Here is an 18,735-nt window from a genome sequence, read left to right on the forward strand (position 1 = left end):
GAGGTCAAAGCCTCCCGCACATCTTGCACTTTTGCGAGACCAGCACCCCAGAACAAGCCGCCACACCGCGGAGGCCAAACCCTAACTCCCAGCAGGCCCTCCGGAGAAGCGTGCCCTCTCATTGGGCAGCGGCGGGCAGCGTGCCTTTCCATTGGGCAGCAGTTCCACCAGCCAACAAAGCCCCTGCGCGCAGGGCACGGCGGGAGAGGAGGCCGCGGGATTTGCGGCCGTACTTCATCTCCCGACGGGCCCAGCGCTGAAGGCGGTGGCGCGACGCCTTTGTGGAAGCCGGACTCCACCGGGAGGAAGTTCCGGTCTCCGCGACGCTGGGTCCGTGGCGGCCGCTGCGGAGGAGGAGCGGGCCCCGGGGTCTGCGCTGCTTTGGTAAGGGCCGAGGCTAGGCGAGAGGGCGTGCCCGAGCTGCTGGGCTAGGGTCAGCGGTCTGGGCGGCTCCGGCAATCGCGGGCCCGCGCGGCCTAGAAGCCGTGACTTCGAAGACACGGGTCGGCCGCGGCCTCGCTCGCCCGCTCGCGGAGACAGGCTAGCGGCGGTGTGCCGAGGGAGGCGCCGCTCGCGGCAGGAACGCCCCGGAACGGTCGCGAGCCCGGGGCGGGGCCCGAGGCGGCGGTAGAATTACCGGTCCCACCGCGGAGCGGCCAGCTGTGGGGCGAGGGACCTGCGCGTGGTAGCGGTTCCGGCGCTAGTTCTGTGTCGCTGCAGGCGGGCTGCTTTCTTTTTCTTTTCCTTTCCGTTTGTGATCCAGTTCTGAGACATCACTAGATACGGAGTTCTTGTGCCCAGCAAATAACCTTGGCCGCCCACCCGGACGCCCAGACAGGAAGGTGCGAGGGCTCGGAACCTGGCCCACGGGCCCGTAGAACCGGGAGGCGGGCGAGGGTGACTGGTGGGTTCTGTACCCGTTGGGCGAATGTAGGAGGAGAGCGCTATTTTCACATATTCGTGCTTTAGATTCCTTTTGGCTTTGTAAATAGTGTGTTTTTCTTTTAACTTTACAATTGATGTTGACCTAATGAATTCAAGTGTGGGGCTGCGTTTCTTAATAAAAACAGAAGGTTTGATTTGTAGGGCATAAGCTGGGGTGTTTTGGATTTTTGTCTTTTTTTTGTTGTTGTTGTTTCCCTTTTCACATTCTAGGCTTGCCTATTAAGTTCAGACTAACTGGATATAAATGAAGGAGTTTAGTGGTTTTCTTTCTTTCTTTTTTTTTTTTTTTTTTTTTTTAATCTGCCTGATCACCCAGGTCATTTTCTGGACTCTGGATTGTGCCTTAGCTTTGTTAGTTTCCAACTTCCTGTTGATTAATTATGCCACAGTTAACAAGCTTTTGAGGATCAAAGGGAAAGGTGTCAAGTCGAATTACAGCTAATGACAACGTGGAAATCCTGGAATTTAGGAGGATGTCAGGTTTGAGGGCCTCCCAAGCTGCATTGAGACACTTAAAAAAACTGAATCTGAATTTTAACTCATAACTAGTACACTCACATAAATACTTACCTATATCCGATCTGTAGGACTATATAGAATATATGTAGTCTATAATAAAATCTGTAAGATAGGTAGGACTTGGTCCTGAGCAGGCTTAACACCCTTGTCATTGACTCCTGGGCATTTTTAAAATACATTCTTGGCAAGTTCATGAGCTGCAAATAACAGCCTCCTTACAGAATTCTGTTACCAGGCTTGAGTTTATTATTCTTAACTTTAGGATCTTAGGCTTTTTTAGCTCTTCACATAAGGAAGAACCCCTCCCCCCCACATCTATTTATTTACTTATTTTTTGAGACAGGGTCTATCATAGCCTGGGCTGGATTCAAACTAAACTTGACTTAAAGGTCTCATCTTTCCATTTACGCTTTCCAAGCACTACAATTGGCTGCTGTTATTCCTAGCCAAGGGAAGGCAATTAAATAAATGTACTCTAGGCTAACGTGCTCTATATACCCAGCTCTTAAATGAACTTTTCAAAACAGAAAACTGCCACCATTTTTAGATGTATAAACTGATGTTAATGACTTGATTCAGAATCAGAGTTACACAGATAATGAAACTATTGAAAATTTTTAATTTATTCATTTATTTATTTATTTCAGACAGGGTCTCACTACGTAGGTCTCACTATCCAGGCTGACCTGGAACTGGCTGTGTAGACCAGGCTAGACAAAACTTACAGAGATCTGCCTGCCTCTGCCTTTAGAGTATTGGGATTAAAGGTGCATGCTACAGGCCTGGTCTGACTGTGTTTAATAACAATTTAATATAGTAGAGTTGATGATAACCACAGTTTCAGAAAGACATTGAACCCCTGTATCCTTCACATTGATGTTTGACAAATTAACTTCTCTAAGCTTCAGTTCTTCATCTGAAATAAGGTTAATTAATGCAGGCATCACATACAGGGTTGTTGTTTTGGTGAGATAAGATTATTGTGGTACTGGATTTTTATTTCATGTGTCATCATTACAAGCTTGTGGTACTAGAAAAAGAACCCATAACTGTACACTTTAGGCAAGTGCTCTCCTACTGAGTTATGTCTCCAGCCCAAGATTTATTATGTAATATGTGTAATGCTCTTAGGACCGTGTCTGGTATACAGAAAGTGTTCACTAAATATTAGCTGCCACTGTTGCTTTTTTCTTTTCTTTTGAGATAACTATGTATTTAGCCTAGGCTAGTTAAACTTACAGTTCTGCCTCAGGGAGTTGGGTCTTTCATCCTTCCGTGGGTTTTGTGAGGATCAAACTAAGGTTGTTAATAAGCCTGGTGGCAGGTTACCTACTGAGCCATTTTACCTGCCCCCACCTTCTTGTTTGATACAGGGTCTCTCCCTGGGACCTATGGCTTGCTAGTTGAGCTAGGTTGCAGTAATTGAATCCTCAGGATTCTCCTGTCTCCACTTCTCCAGTACTGAAATTACAAGCATGGACCATCACTCCACCTTTTTACTGTTGGTGTTAGGTATTCAACTAAGCTGTCTATGTTGCTCAGAAAGCAGTTTACCAACTGAGCTACTGCCCCAGTGAGACTGGATCTCATTAAGTATTTCTGGCTGGCCTAGAACTCACAGAAGACCCACCTGCCTCTGCCTTCCAGTGCTGGATACTAAGGCCTGTGCCACCATGCCTGGCCACCTATCTTTTTTTAGACATTCATGTAGCCCATGCTGGCCTGGTGTTCTTACTGCTGCAGCCTGTGCTTTCAGAGCACTAAGGTTATAGGGTGTGTCACCTCGCTCTACATTGTTAATCTGTTAATCTTTAAAATTATACTAAGTGTATAATTTTGTATACATTGTAACAAAAGTTAACCTTTTCAGCCATTTTAATGTAAACAATTGTGGCATTAGTTTACAGCCATGTTGCAACCAAGAATGGCCGTTGCTAAAACTTTCATCTTTTGGGGGGGGGGGGCGAGATGGCTCAGAGGTTAAGAACAATCTCTGCTTTTCCAGAGATCCTGAGTTCAATTCCCGGCAACCACGGGTTGGTGGCTCACAACCCATCTATAAAGGGATCTGATGCTCTCTTCTGCCATGTAGGCAACCATGCAAACAAATAAGAGTGCTCATATATGTAAGTAAAGAAATCTTTTTTAGGACTTTTTTTAATTTTAATTTTTATTAATTATACTTTATTCACTTTGTATCCCCCCCCGTAACCCCTTCCCCCTTCCCTCACAGTCTCACCCTTCCTCCCCATTCTCTACGCATGCCCCTCCCTAAGTCCACTTATAGGGGAGGTCTTCCTCTTCTTCCTTCTGACCCTAGCCTATCTGGTCTCATCAGGAGTGGCTGCACTGTCTTCCGCTGTGGCCTCATAAGGCTGCTCCCCCTCGGGGAGGTCCGTTCATGTCAGAGACAGTCCCTGTTCCCATTACTGTGGAGCACTTGGACAGTGAACGGTCTTTAAAAAAACTTTCATCTATCAGAAACTTCATAACCATTAAGCAAATAAGTCCCAACTTTTCCTTGTAGCTCCTGATAACTTTTATTCTACTTTGTTTCTCTATAAATTTTGTGTTTCAAGTATAAATGGAATGATACAATGTGGTCTTTTCTGTGATGGCTTGTTTGACTTAGTATAATGGCTTTAAAGTTGATTGATTGGTTAGTATGTATCAAAATTTTATTCCTTTTCTGATTGAATAGTATTCCATCCTTTGTGGAGAGGACTTAAAGATTTTAAAAGACCTTATATGTGTGTGTGTGTGTGTGTGTAAATATACACACACAGGTCTCTATGTAGGTATGTGCAAGTGAGAGTAGATGCTTATGGAGGCCACCATCATTGAACCCCATGGAGCTGGAGTTATAGGTAGTTGTTAATCACCTGATGTGAATGTTGGTTCTCTACAAGTATTCATTCTTAATCATTGAGCCATTTCTCTAGCCCTTAGAGTATGTTAAAATAAATAAATAAATACACCATCTATTTTAACACTTGGCTGAAGTAAATAATGCTGTAAACATTGATGTACAAAGACCTTTGATACCTAGTTTGTTTGGTTGTTTTTGCAGTGTTCTATCAAACCAAACCTCAGGTTTTATACATCCCATGCTAGGCAAGCATCCTACTACTGCGCTACCCCATCCAGCTCTATTTTAACCTTAACCTTTGTTCTTAAAAAAAAAAAAATTAACGAAAAGAAAAAATCCTTAACCTAAATTTAAATAATTAAATAAATGATGATGATGATAATTGGTGTTTTAAAACAAGAATCACTCTGTACCCCACGCTGTCCAGCAACTAACTCACTTTCATAGCCCAGACTAGCCCTGAATTTGTGGGCATTCCTCCTGCTTTGGTTTTCCAGCTGCTGGAAGTGCTGGTGTGAGCTACTATACCTAACTTAAAAATATATATATTATTTTGTGTTTTTGAGATAGGGTCTCATTAGCAGCTTGAGCTTTATGTAGCCTTAACTCATGTAGCTCTTATTCTTATCCCCTCAGGAGAATCCTGAGGAATTCCAGGTGTTTATAGTCTCCTGTGGCAATGTGATATACATCTGTAATCCCAGTACTTGGGAGGCAGAGGTAGGAAGGTCACTGTAAGCTTGAGGAGAGCCTGGTTTACATAGAAGATCCAGTTCAGAACAAAAACGTGATATGGTCCAGCAGTTATACTTATAAATGTATCCAAAGGGGTTGGAAGCAGAATTTCAAACAAGTATTTATATCCATGTTCCTACAGCAGTATTCATAATAACTAAAATATGAAAGCAACCTAAGGGCTCATTAATAGGCAAACAGATGAGCAAAATGACATCTGTGTGTATGTTTATACTTTCTTTGGAATACTACTCAGCCTTAAAAAGGAAGTTAAGCATCTGTGATCACCTCCTTTCTAAACTTGTGGACTACGCTTTCTAAGCTTGTTAGCCTGTTGTATGTAGCTTAAACAACAAAGAGACCTGTTCAAAGGCTGTGGATGGTGAGGAACTGCACCTGAGCTTTCTTCTGATGTCCATAAGCTTGCAAGGCACACACAGATTCAAGCTTAAGTGAATGTGCGTGCATACACATACACTCAAATGTGTAATATATACAAAGAGTTTTTACAATTTTTATTATTTAAATTTATTTATATGGATGTTTTGCCTGCATGAATGTCTTTGTGCCATGTGTGTCTGGTTCTCCAGAAGGCCAGAAAAAGTTGTTGGATTCTGCGGGCCTGGACTTACAGGAGGCTTCAAGACTTACAGGAGCCATCAAGTGGGTGCTGAGAATTAAACCCAGGTCCTCTGAAAGAGTTTTAACCACTGAACTATCTCTCCAGATCAAATACTAGATTTTTAGTGTGTCTTTTAAGAATTTTTAATATTTTGTGTGTATGAGTGCTTGCCTGCAAGTATGTATATGCAATATGCACATGCCTTGTGCTTGTGGGGGCCAGAAGAGGGAGGGTGTCAGACCCCTAGAACTGGAGTTGCAGACAGTTGTGAACTGTATTTTTTAAAAATTTTATTTATTTTTATTTTATGTAAATTGGTGCTTTGCCTGCATGAGTGAGGGCGTCAGTCAGATCCTGCTGGAGCTAGAGTTATGGACAGTTGTGAGTGCTGGGAATTGAACCCTGGCCCTCTGGATAAGCAGCCAGTGCTCCTAACCGCTGAGCCACCTCCTCCAGTTGTGAACTATTATGTGAATGTTAGGAACCAGACCCAGATTCTGTGTAAGAGAAGCAAGTGCTTTTAACCTCTGAGCTCCAGCACCAAGGGAAAAATGTTTATTTGTTTTGGTTCTTAGAGACAGGGTTTTTCTATGTAACAGCCCTGGCTGGCCTGGACTCCTTTTGTAGACCAGGCTGGCCTCAAATGCTCAAAGATCTACCTGCCTCTGCCTCCCTAGTGCTGGGATTATAGGCATGCACTGACCAGACCCAGCTAAGATAAAATGTTTTAAAATTGGGAGCTGAAGAGGTGGCACAGTGTTTAAAAGTACTTAATTGTTCTTCCAGAGGTTCCAAGTTCGGCAATTTCCAACACTCCTATCAGGTAGCTTAGAACCAGCCTTGGCTCTTGACCACTGAGCCATCTTTCCAGTCTCCCCCACCCTTTTTTTTTTTTAAGAGATGGTTACTCTGTTATGTAATAGAATAGCTAGATTTTTGAAGATGTCATGCTAAGTGAAATAATTATCAGCCATAAGAAAAGTACTGTATGATTTCAGTTGTTGAGGAACTCTGTAGTCAAAACTGTAAGTCAATGGTGGCAAAATGCCCTTAGTCTCAGCACTCAGGAGGCAGAGGCAGGTGGCTCTCTGAGTTCAAGGCCAGCCTGGTCTACAAAGCCAGTTGAGGACAGCCAGGGCTGCACAGAGAAACCCTGTCTTTAAAAACCAAACAAACAAAAGCACAGGGCTACACAGAGAAACCCTATCTTAAAAACACAAAGCAAAACTATAAATCATATGAAAAGTATGAATCATATGAAAAGTAGAATAGTGGTAGCCAAGAGAGGAGTAAGAGAATAATGGGAAGTTACTGTTTAATCCATAGTTTTACAAGATTAAAAGAAGTAAGACATAAATGTACAACATTATAAATGCATTTAATACTACCAAATTGAACTGTATATTTAAAAATACTTAACGTGGTAAGTTATTATGCATATATAACCATAACAAAGAAAATTGAGAGGCTAAGGATGTAACTCATTTGGTATGGTGCTTGCCTAACGTGCAGAAAGTCTTGGGTTGGAATGCCAGTTTATAATAAAGCCAGGTGTGATAGCAAACATTTGTAATCCCCAGCATTCAGGAGGGGGAAGTGGGAGGATCAGAAGGTCAAGGCCAGCTTGGGCTATAATAATGAAGACTCTGTGTTAAAAAAACAAACATTAGGGACTGGACTAGGGAGACAGTTCAGTGTTAAGAAAGTATATACTGGGCTGGAGAGATGGCTCAGAGGTTAAGAGCAGGATTAAGAGGTTCTTCCAAAGGTCCTGAGTTCAATTCCCAGAAACCACATGGTGGTGTATAACTTTATCTATAATGAGATTTGGTGCCCTCTTCTGACCTGGCTCACATGCAGGCAAAACATTGCACACATAATAAATAAATAAATAAATAAATAAATAAATAAATAAATAAATCTTAAAAAAAGAAGGATGTACCGTTCATAGACCTGAGTTTAGTTTCCATCACACAAAATCTGTAACTCCAACTCTAGGGGCGTCCAAAGTCTCTGACTCCCATGGGCATCTGTACTTAAAGCATATACCAACACAGAGACACAGGCATATAATTTAAAAATTTAAAGAAGAAAACAAAGAATGAAAGTCAGAAAGACATCTCGGTACTCAAAAGAGTGAGGAAGGAGGACAGTGAATTCAAGGCCAGCCTGGGCTGTGTAGTAAGCACACGAAGAAGAGGTAAGTGGGGAGGAGTGATCAACATGAAGGTGCTGACATGTAGTGGGGATTCTTTTTTCTCATAACTTATTTGTCAGTTCCCAGGAAGTCAGTCTTGCCACTTAAGGTGATCTTTGTTTTTATGAGACAGTCTCTGTAGCTCTGGCTGTCCTGGAACTAGCTTTGTAGACCAGGCTGGCCTCCTACAGAGATCCACTTGTCTATGCCTAATGAGTGCTGAGATTAAATTTTTTTGTTTTGTTGTTTTAGGCAAGGTCTTAGGTAACCCAGTCTGGCCTGAAATACTATGCAGCCAAGGATGACCATGAACTCAATAGAAACTTTTTAATCTTATTCTAAAGGATGTGTAAATGTTTTTCTTGAATGTATATGTGTGTACTCTGTGCCTGGTGAGAAGGTCTGAGGAAAGCATTGGATCTTTAGAACTGGCCACCATGTAGATGCTGGTAACTGAGCTCTGGTCCTCTGCAAGAGCAACAAATTCTCTTAACTGCTGAGCCATCTCTTCAGCCTGAGCTTCAACTCTTGGCTTTTTTTTTCTCCTTTCTTTCTTTCTTTCTTTCTTTCTTTCTTTCTTTCTTTCTTTCTTTCTTTCTTTCTTTCTCTTTCTCTTTCTCTTTCTCTTTCTTTCTTCCTTGCTTCCTCCCTCCCTCCCCCCTTCTTTCTTTGTTTCTTTCTCTCTCTCTCTCTCTCTCTCTCTTTCTTTCCCAAGACAGGGCTTCTCAGCCGTGCATGGTGGCTCATGCAGTTAATCCCAGCAGTAGTCTGGAGGCAGAGGACAGCCAGGGCTATACAGAGAAACCCTATCTTTTTTTTTTTTTAAAGATTTTTTTTTTAATTTATTTAATTTTCATTTTATGTGCATTAGTGTGAAGGTGTCAAATCCCTTGGAATTTGTGTTACGGACAGTTGTGAGCTGCCATGTGGGTGCTGGGAATTGAACCCGGGTCCTTTGGAAGAGCAGACAGTACTCTTAACCACTGAGCCATCTCTCCAGCCCAAGAAACCCTATCTTGAAACAAACAAAAACAAAAGAACATGTAGCCCAGGCTGTCCTGGAACTTGCTCTGTAGATGAAACTGGCCTCAAACTCGCAGAGATCAAGCCTCTGCCCCCAGAGTGCTTGATTAAAGCATCTGGCCACCACTGCCCAGCTCAAGTCTTTGTCTTCTTATGTCTGCTAGTGCAAAGATTATAGCCACCACACCAGGCTCTTTTGTTGTTTCTATTTGAAACAGTTTTATTATGTAGCCGTGGCTGGCTCATTATGTTCTGTTTTTTTTTTTTTTAAAGATTTATTTATATGTATGTGTACTCTTATTTGTTTGAATGTATGCTTGCATGGCAGAAGAGAGTATTAGATCCCTTTATAGATGGTTATGAGTTACCATGTGGTTGCTGGGAATTGAACTCAGGACCTCTAGAAGAGCAGACAGTGCTTTTAACTGCTGAGCCACCTCTCCAGACCCTATTGTAGTCCTCTTGCCACTCTCCACTGGGTGTTGGAAGGCAGTCTAGATTTGGGGGGGGGGGGATTTGGTTGCTAAATTGAAATTAAGGAACTGTTGAAGGATATGACTAAGAATGTAGTTTGTAGTTTAATGTGGAGGCTTGCCCTCTCTGAGGACCACCTGAGCCATTTCCAAATGTGAAACAATTTCTTTTTAATTGGACTTTCACAGCTCTCATTTGGATATTTATACTACTGCCTCCAAGATCTGTACCTACTGCAGATCCTGGGCATGTGTTGTCTTTTAAATTCAGTACTGGGCCCTTCTATTTTTTGCAGTGTGTTGAATATGATGGGCGTGGGGTGTGGCCAGTAAGATTAGTATTTGTGTCTTAGGGGGTTGATGGTTTAGAACCATTTATTTTTAATACTGGTTAATATGGTAGGAAACTGAATGACTCCTTAGTACATTCTGATCTTTGTTGTCATGCTGTTCATGCATTAACATTTCAGGCTCCATTTACATTTTAGTAATAGGTACTAGAGATGGCTCAGTGGTTACAAGTACTTGCTGCTTTTCCAGGGGACCAGTTTTGGTTGTCAGCACCTGCATGGTGTCTCCAGTGTTTTTGGTGCCCTCTTTTGATCTCCTCATGCACAACATGTATAGGGTACACGTCTATACGTGGAAGCAAATACTCAGACATGTAAAAGATAAAATACTTTAAACTTTGATCCTAGATATTTTGGATCTAGGAACTCTATCTTTTATGATAGTGTCTTGTTCTTATTTTTAGAACTTAAAGTGTGTTCATTTATGCCATGTTGTTTGTAGGAGAACAACTTTTGGAATCTGTTCTCTCTAACTGTGTGGGTCCTAGGGATAGAACTCAGGCCATTAGGCTGTCAGCAAGTAACAGTCATCGCCTGTGACCTATCTTACTGTCCCCTAAGAATTATATTCACTTTGGTTACTAAATTACTTTTTCTTTTTTTCTGGTTCCGTTTTTCAAGACAGGATTTCTCTGTTTAGCCCTGGCTGTCGATCCTCCTGCCTCTGCTTTCTGAATGGTGGGATCAAAGGCATGCACCACCACTGTCTGCCTTAAACTACATTTCTGTCAGAGCTCTGCTGCGGAAAATTTGGTCTGTCTACTCTGGGAGATAAAGGTTTGATAAATCTTTTGTCAACAGCGCATATCTGTGATCAATGAGATCTGATTTCTTCAGATCATAATTGAATACTCCCATCCTTTTTGTGGTACTTGGACCTGAAATCTGAGTCTTATATGTGGTAGGCACTTGCTCTGTCACTGCCCTGTTTTTTATTTATTTTTAAATTTCATTTTATGTACATTGGTGTTTTGTCTGTGTGAGGATGTCAGATCTTCTGGAAGTGGGGTTACAGAGAGCAGTGCACTGCCATATGGATTTGAACCCAGATCCTCTGGAAGAATAGCCAGTGCTTTTAACTGCTAAGTCATCTCTCCAACCTCCTGTCTTTTATTTTTATAAGATAGAGTCTTGAGTAACCCAGGCTGGTCTTGAACTCAGTATGCTGTAAGCATAAGGTTATTGTGTAATTTAAATATTGATTTCTGTAGTCCCCTACCTGCTTATAAGCCTTATTCTGAAAATCCTGTCTTAATATTGTATAAACTCTGAATTGAATGATGGATCTGATGCATCATAGGCAGTGATTTACTACTCAGCTACATTTTTAGCTCTATCTTCTGGAAATCCCATGGTTCGTATGTTGGTCTGCTTGATGCTGCTCCTTCATATGTCATATCTGTCTATTTTGGGTTTTTGTTGTTGGTTTTTTTTTTAAATAATTTATTTAATTTTATTTTATGTGCATTAGTGTGAAGGTGTCAGATCCCTTGGAATTGGGGATTGGCATTACAGACAATTGTGAGCTGCCATGTGGGTGCTGGGAATTGAACCTGGATCTTTTGGAAGAGCAGACAGTGCTCTTAACCACTGAGCCATCTCTCCAGCCCCCTTGTTGTTGTTTTTTTAAGACGGGGTTTTTCTTTGTAGCCTTGCACTCACTTTGTAGACTAGGCTGGCCTCGAAGTCACGGGGATCTGCCTGCTTCTGCCTCCCAGAGTGCTGGGATTACAAGCGTGTGCTACTGCACTTAGCTTCATTCATTGTAGTTCATGCTTTTCCTGTCTGCTTCTGTGAGGTGTTAATTTTATATTGTCCTTTTTTCAAGTTTTATGATCCTTTCTTCTGCTTGCTCAGTTAACTATTGTTGAAATCCATGGTGAGCTTTTTATTATAAGCAGGGTACTTTTCCACTCCAGAAATTTTTTTCACTTCTCTGTACAGTTTCTGTGCATTTATTTTATTTTATTTCTGAGACAAGTTTCTCTGTGGAGTCCTGGAACTCAGGTAGATCACACTGGCTGTGACCTCACAGAGATTCTTCCACTTCTGCCTCCTGCGTGGGATTAAAGCCTGGGATTAAAGGCATGTGCTACTACCACCGCCCAGCCAGTTTTTTCTTATTGATATGTTTATTTTATCTTTTTAAAGACTTTCTTGCTCTCTCTCTTTTCTATGTGTTTAGCATTGGAGGAGGAATATGGAGGTCATAGGACAACTTTGTGAAATCTGTTCTCTTCAGCCTTTATGTGGGTTCCAGAAATGGAACTCAGGTCATCAGGTTTGTGAGGAAAGCACTTTTACCATCAAATGAATCATCTTGACATTATCAAACATGGTAGAGAAGTTCTCACTTGTAATATGACAATGACAGCCACATATTAACTTTTAAAGAAATGTAATTAGGCAGAAAATTTCAACAAACTACTCTATCAATCTATCTCTCTATTTATTTATTTATTTTGAGGTAGGGTCTCTCCTTTTTCAGTTTTTTGAGTGCTGGAATTATAGATGCCTGTAGGTGCATATAGCTTTAAACTATTTCCTTTTTTTTGGGGGGGTGTGAGGGGTGACAGTCTCATGTAGCCCAGGCTGGCCTTGGACTTGCCATGTAGCCTAGGATAGCCTTCCTCTGCCTTATTTCTGAGATTATAGGTGTTATCACTTTTGAACTATTTTCTAAAGAGACTTCTACTACTACCAGAGATCTTTGAATAGTCTCCTAGTGAGTCATCCTGAAGCAGCTCTTAATAGTGTCACTTTGTGAAAGAGAGCCACCTTTTTAACTTGAATTTTTGTCTTAATATATTTTATAGTAATAGGTCTTTTTGGCGTTTTAGAATTTTTTTCCCCTTACTGCTTTGTTTGTTTGAGCTTGGATTTGAGAGAGTCTCTATTAGGTAGCTCCGGCTCTCTTGGAGCTTGATGTGTAGATCTCTGCCTCCATCATGTCTGTCTTTTCCTGCTTTTTTGAAAGATTTTTGACCTTTTAATTTTGGTGTTGTGGATGTTGAATCTTTTCTGTTTGGTTTTGTGCATTTTTGCCTGGAGTATTTTGTATAAGTTTTTTTTTTTTTTTTTTTTTTTTGCTGGAGACTTGTCCTCAGTTGCTTTATCAAAATCATCTACCTGTATGTGGTGGTACTTGCTTGTCAACTCTCTGGGAATATGGAGGCTACGTAGGAAGTTTGAGGCCCCTCTGGGCTAAGTGGAATCTTGTTCCCCAAGATTAAAACACTAGGTGTGGTGGTTTAGTGCTGTAATTGAAGTAATCCAAAGACTGAGACAGGCTAGTCTAAGCTACATAGTGAGTTCAAGGATAGCCTAAGTTATAGTGTGAGACCATGACTAATAAAAGTCCAAAGAAACCAGCAACAATCAGTAAGACAGAACAAAACTGGGCGATGGTGTTACACGCCTTTAATCTCAGCATTTGGGAGACAGAAGCAGGCCAATCTCTGAGTTCAACACCAGTCTGGTCTGCAAAGCAAGTCCAGGACAGCCAGGGATACATAGTGAAACCCTGTCTCAAAAAGCAAAACAAACAACAACCAAAAACCAAAACAAAAAGCCTAGTATAATGACTTGCCTGTAATCTTAGCACTGGGAATGTGCAGGCAGGAGCAGGTATTCAAGGTCACCTATCTCTTAGCACTGGTATCTGATCCTATAGCTTGCTTTACAGCTTTAATTAATCCTGAATGAAAGGCTTTTAATGCTTCCTGAATAATAATAGTAATTAATATTATTATTGTTATTTTGAGAAAGGGTCTTAACATGTTGCCTTAGCAGGCCTGAAACTCCTTACTGTGTAGACCAGAACTGGCCTACAATTCACAAAGATCTGCCTGCCTGAGTCCTGAGATTAAAGACATGAATGTTGTTGTATAAATAACTAAAATCCCAATCATTTGATTTTACCAGTGAAGACTTAGGAGCCAGATTTTGGAGTGAAAGCCTACTAGCATGGAGAGGCAAAGAAAGCACCCAGCTGACCTTCCTACTCCACTGACATCAAGGAGGAAAACCTTTTCTACTTAGCTCATGTCCAAGAAGGAAAAAGCTAAAAGCCCTTTCTTCTCCAAGCTGTCTTAAGTAAACTTCTCAATGTACCTTCTTTCTGTTTAATCCCTGTCAGCTGTTTTCTTGCTTTGCCTGTTGACCTAGGGTTGACTTTATTTACCTCTTGGATTAAAGGTGTGTGCTAGGGCTGAGCCACCCCACAAGGACTTGTTTATAGTAAACCAAAAGGTCTTGGGTTAAAGGTGTATGTTCGGGCTGTGCTACATTGAACAAGAAACAGGCTGTTCACAATCTACAGTTCACAGTGGGATCAAATACCTGCAGCACGTGAGTTTCTACTTGAATTCCACGTTAAGTGAAATGGAAACAAGCACTTTGTTTCACTCCTTCAGATACCCATCCCCTTCCACCTGACAAGGTAGAACAAATGCATAAAACAATTTGCAAATATATTTGCTCTTTTTTTTTTTTTTAAAGGAACTAAAAATTGCTTAAAGAGCTAAATTACTGACATGTTGAAGAGGAATGGGGCAAGGGAAGATAAAAAAGAACACAGTGATGTTCTTTCTTATGGCTTTGAAGATCTCTTTTTCTTTTAATTTTTACGTTTCAATTATTGATTTGTGTTTTGGGGCATGGGCATGGGTGTATGCATATGCGTAACACACATGAGCGCTAGAGGGCAGCTTTCGGGAGTCATTTCTCTTTTCACTCCATTTGAGTCCCAGGTTGTTAGGTTTTGTAGAAGATGCCCTTATCCACTGAGCCATTTCATCAGCCCACTTTTTAATTGAATTTATTATTATTGTTTGTGATGTATATGAGAGAGAGTGTGTGTCTGTGTGTGTGTGTAGGTCAGATGGTTTTCTCTTTCTACTGTGGTATCCAGTGATGGAATTCAAGTGGTCAGGCTTAACGGTGAAAGTGCTTTTACCCCCTTATCCTTCTTGCCATGTCCTTTATTTTATTTTTCCTATGGTTATTGCTTGTTCTTTAGATTTTTCTTTGGAGGAATACAATATTGAAAACTTCATGTCAGCCATTTTGATGACTTGTGGATTGTTGCGACATCAAGTGTCCTTTGATGCACAGAGTATTTAATTTTGATGGTACACTTTTTTCCTTTTATTTGTTGTGTCACATTTAGGAAACACTTGTAAATCCATGAAGATGTTTCAGTAGCTACAAGAAAAGCCCTGGAGATACGTTCTCAGCTTGATTTAGGTTACATGCCTGTCTTCAAAGCAATCTCTGGTGAGGACAATAAGTATTCTGATTAACTGAGCTAGATAGTGTAGGATTAGCCCCATCGACTGAGAATGAGGTTAATGCTAAGATGTTCTTTCTAGTAATAGGCAAATAAGTGCTGAAAAAAATTACTCAGGAAAGAATTGTTGAAATTGGGGCTGGAGAGATGGCTCAGAGGTTAAGAGCACTGGCTGTTCTTCCAAAGGTCCTGAGTTCAATGCCCAGCAACCACATGGTGGCTCACAACCATCTATAATGACATCTGGTGCCCTCTTCTGGCATTCAGGCATGTTCAACGCAGAACATTGTATACATAATAAATAAATAAATCTTTTTTTAAAAGAATTATTGAAAATGAAATATTCTTTGTACACTAAAAAAATATTCACTTGCCTCTGCCTTCCCGAGTGCTGGGATTACAGGTGTGCACCACTATGCCTGACATAGAACACACATTTTTAATTGATTTTTCTCTTCTTTTTGGGACAGGGTTTCTCTGTGTAGCCTTGGCTGGTCTGGACTCACTTTATAGATCAGGCTGTCTTCGAACTCAGAGTGATCTGCCTGCCTCTGCCTCCCTGAGCATTGGGGTTAGATGTGCACCAGCATGCCCTGCTCTTTTTTAAAAAAGTTACTTTGTTCTGTGTGTGTTCTTGTGTGTACACATGCCCTGGCATGTTTGTGGAAGTCAGGGGACACTTTGTGGGGATTAGGTTTTTCTTCTGTTTTAGGTCCTGAGGAAAGGTCGTCAGCTTGGTGGCAAGAACCTTTACTCATTGAGCTGTTCCACAGTTGTAAACTGTTGTTTTTGTTTGGACACAGTTTCATTGTGTGTTCCTCACTGGCCTTGAATTTACAGAGATCCAAGTGTCTCAGCCTCCTGAGTCCTGGGATTAAAGGCACCACCCTTGGGTGAAAAAATGTTTTTAAAGGTTTATTTTTTTAATTTTTTTATTTTTTTTAAGTGTATGTGTGTTTAGAGAAATTAGAAACTCCTGGAAATTGTTTTTTTTTTTTTTTTTCCACCATGTAAATCTAGGGTATTGAACTCAGATTGTCAGGCTTAGGGGCAAGTGCTATAACCCACTGAACCTTTTCACCAATGGTGTGACCTCTGAAAATATCCTTGATATTTATCCCTGATAAACATAGCAAGCAAGGCTTTAGTAGTGTAGCTTATACTTCATGTTCTGAAGTACTTACTTGTGGTTTATTTTATACAGGAACAACTCTGCTAGAGTCTGGTAGGAAAAAGATCTACTTAACTGAAGCTTTCTTGATATAGAAAGAGATGTGGGGGGATTCTCGACCTGCTAACAGAACAGGACCGTTTCGGTAAGTCTTAAAATTTAAATATTAAGGTTGTCAAGTACTTATAATGTAACTTTTGGCAGATATTTAAATAACTAAGGCTTTTAGAAGTAGAAAATATTTTAAAAGTTTCTAGTCATGTTTAAAGCGATTGGGAGTATACAACCAGTGACCTGTTGTTTTGTCTGTTGCTTTTCGTTATATGAAATTGGGGATAGATCCTAGCACCTCCTGGATGTTTGGCAAATGCTTTGGCTCTGAGCTGTAGCTGTGGCCCCTCGATAATCTTTTTTTTTTTTTTTTTAAAGAGTTTCTCATCTTTTTATTTAGTTCCTGCTGACCTGGAACTCACTCTGTAGACCAGGCTGACTTTAAACTCAGAGATCCTCCTGCCCCTGCCTATAGAGTGCCGGGATTAAAGGCATGAAGTACCATGCCTGGCCAATAGTATTTTTCTTATTTCTTTTTCTTTTCTTTCTTATTTTGTTTGTTTTGTTTTGTTTCTAGACAAATTTAGATTCTTCTGTGTAACAGCCCTGAGCATTCTGGAACTCACTCTATAGACCAGGCTGATCTCAAACTCAAAAAAATCTGCCTGCCTCTGCCTCCTGAGTGCGAGGATTAAGACGTAGGGCACCTCCGCCCAGCACCAGATGCTGTCTGTCTATGTGCGCAGCATCTGAGGACTATAGCACAAGTGTAAAGGGCAGGGATAACTTGAGGGAGTTAGTTTTCTCCTTCAACCATTGGCTGCATCTGGGGCTTTGAACTTACGTTGTCAGGCTTGGCAGCAAGTGCCTTTACCTGCTGAGCCACCTTACTGAGCCAGGAAAGCACTCCCACCCCTACCCCCAAGACAGGGTTTCTCTGTATAACAGCCCTGGCTGTCCTGAAACTCATTCGGTGACCAGGCTGGCCTTAAACTCAAGAGATCCACCAATCTCTGCCTCCCAAGTGCTGGGATTAAAGGCTTGTGCCACCATACCTGGCACATTTTTCAGATATTAAAAATATGCCAGAATTATTTATTTATGTATTTGTTCTGGGTTTTTGTTATTCTAGCCTGCACTCACTCCATAGCCCAGACTGCTACTGAAGTCATGGCAATCCTGTAACATCCCAAATGTGAGATTGTTTACTTACTTTTGAGGTAAAGTGTGTCCTAGGCTGTAATCTTCCTGCCTCAGCTTTCCAAGTAGCTAGGATTACTGGTATGCATCATTCTTTCCTTCTTCATATTTGTAAATTCTTTTATCTCTTTTAGCAAAGCAATGTAGAAAGCTAGCAAAATGTGTTATTCTTTAGTGTTTATGAAAGTTCCATTAAGGGGCTGGAAGGGTGGCTCAGCAGTTAAGAGCATTTGCTGCTCTTCCAGAATATCCAAGTTTGGTTCCCAGAACTCACATCAGAAGCTTACAACCTGTAACTCCAGGTCTCAAGGGTAGCACTTCCTGTTCTGAACTTCTTAGGGAATTACACACACATATGCATATATAAAAACAAAATCTTGAAAGCTACATTAATTTCACTAATGTCTAGACTCTAAAGCTGTGTCTTGCTAGTGACTTTGATACGCTTTTCTAAGCTCTACACATGCCCCTTTTAGGAGTTATTGGGTACAAAGAAGAGTGGAAATGGTGGTAAACACTTAGTTATAAGTGGATTGTGTATTAGATTTATAGGAAATATTTATGTGTGTGTTTATGTGCATGTGTGTCTGTGTGAGAGTATGTGGATACCAGAACCATCATAGCTGGAGTTGCAAGTGTTTGTGGGATGCTAGGCCTGACAGTGTCTCTTTGCATAATCCATATTGGCCTTAAACTTGCAATTTTCCTATCTCAGCCTCTTAAAGTACTGGGAAGAAACTTTATACGGTATTTTACTTTATGTGTATGAGTGTTTTGCTCACATGTAGGCATGTGCACCACATGCCCACAGAGGTCAGAAAAGAGCATTGGTTTCCTTGGAACTTGAGTTACAGATGGTTGTGAGCTGCCACGTGGATGCTTTTAACCACTAAGCCATTATTCCAGCACTAGAAGTAAACTTTTATCAAAATGTAGCCATGCTCATTTTTTACAAATTGTATGTGGCTGTTTTCATATTCCAGTTATAGCTTGAATAATTGTAGTAGTTACTATTTTCTCCAAAAAGTCTCAGTATATTTACTAGCTGGCTTTTTATATAAAATTTGTCCAGACATGATGGCACATGCCTTTAATCCTAACACTCAGGAGTCTGAAGTAGGTGGGTCTTTGTGAGTTTGAGAGCAGCCAGTTCTACATAATGAATTTCATAGCATTCAAGATTATGGAGAAAGATCTTACCTCAAACAACAACAAAACAAACAAAAAAGACCCCAAAACAAACAAACAAATAAATAGAAATAAAATTTAAAAGTTTGCCAAACCCCAGTC

General features: G+C 41.0%; 1 protein-coding gene across 4 annotated transcripts in view; it reads left to right on the forward strand.

Moving 5' to 3' along the window:
* Positions 1-215: 215 nt before the first annotated feature.
* Rbm6 (RNA binding motif protein 6) overlaps positions 216-18,735 on the forward strand; it is a 90,694-nt gene continuing 72,174 nt past the window's right edge. Inside the window, exons 1-4 of one of the 4 annotated variants that reach the window (XM_060385301.1) lie at positions 242-384; positions 3,470-3,590; positions 14,904-15,010; positions 16,228-16,339. In XM_060385301.1, coding sequence (XP_060241284.1) covers positions 16,296-16,339 — 44 coding nt within the window. In that variant the 5' untranslated portion in view covers positions 242-384; positions 3,470-3,590; positions 14,904-15,010; positions 16,228-16,295. Of the gene's footprint in view, positions 385-3,469; positions 3,591-14,903; positions 15,011-16,227; positions 16,340-18,735 lie in introns of those variants that run through there. The other 3 variants (XM_021662384.2, XM_021662398.2, XM_021662435.2) reach the window with 3 other exon arrangements.

This window comes from Meriones unguiculatus, chromosome 6 (assembly GCF_030254825.1).
Source record: "Meriones unguiculatus strain TT.TT164.6M chromosome 6, Bangor_MerUng_6.1, whole genome shotgun sequence".
In the NCBI taxonomy this organism is placed as follows: Eukaryota; Metazoa; Chordata; class Mammalia; order Rodentia; family Muridae; genus Meriones; species Meriones unguiculatus.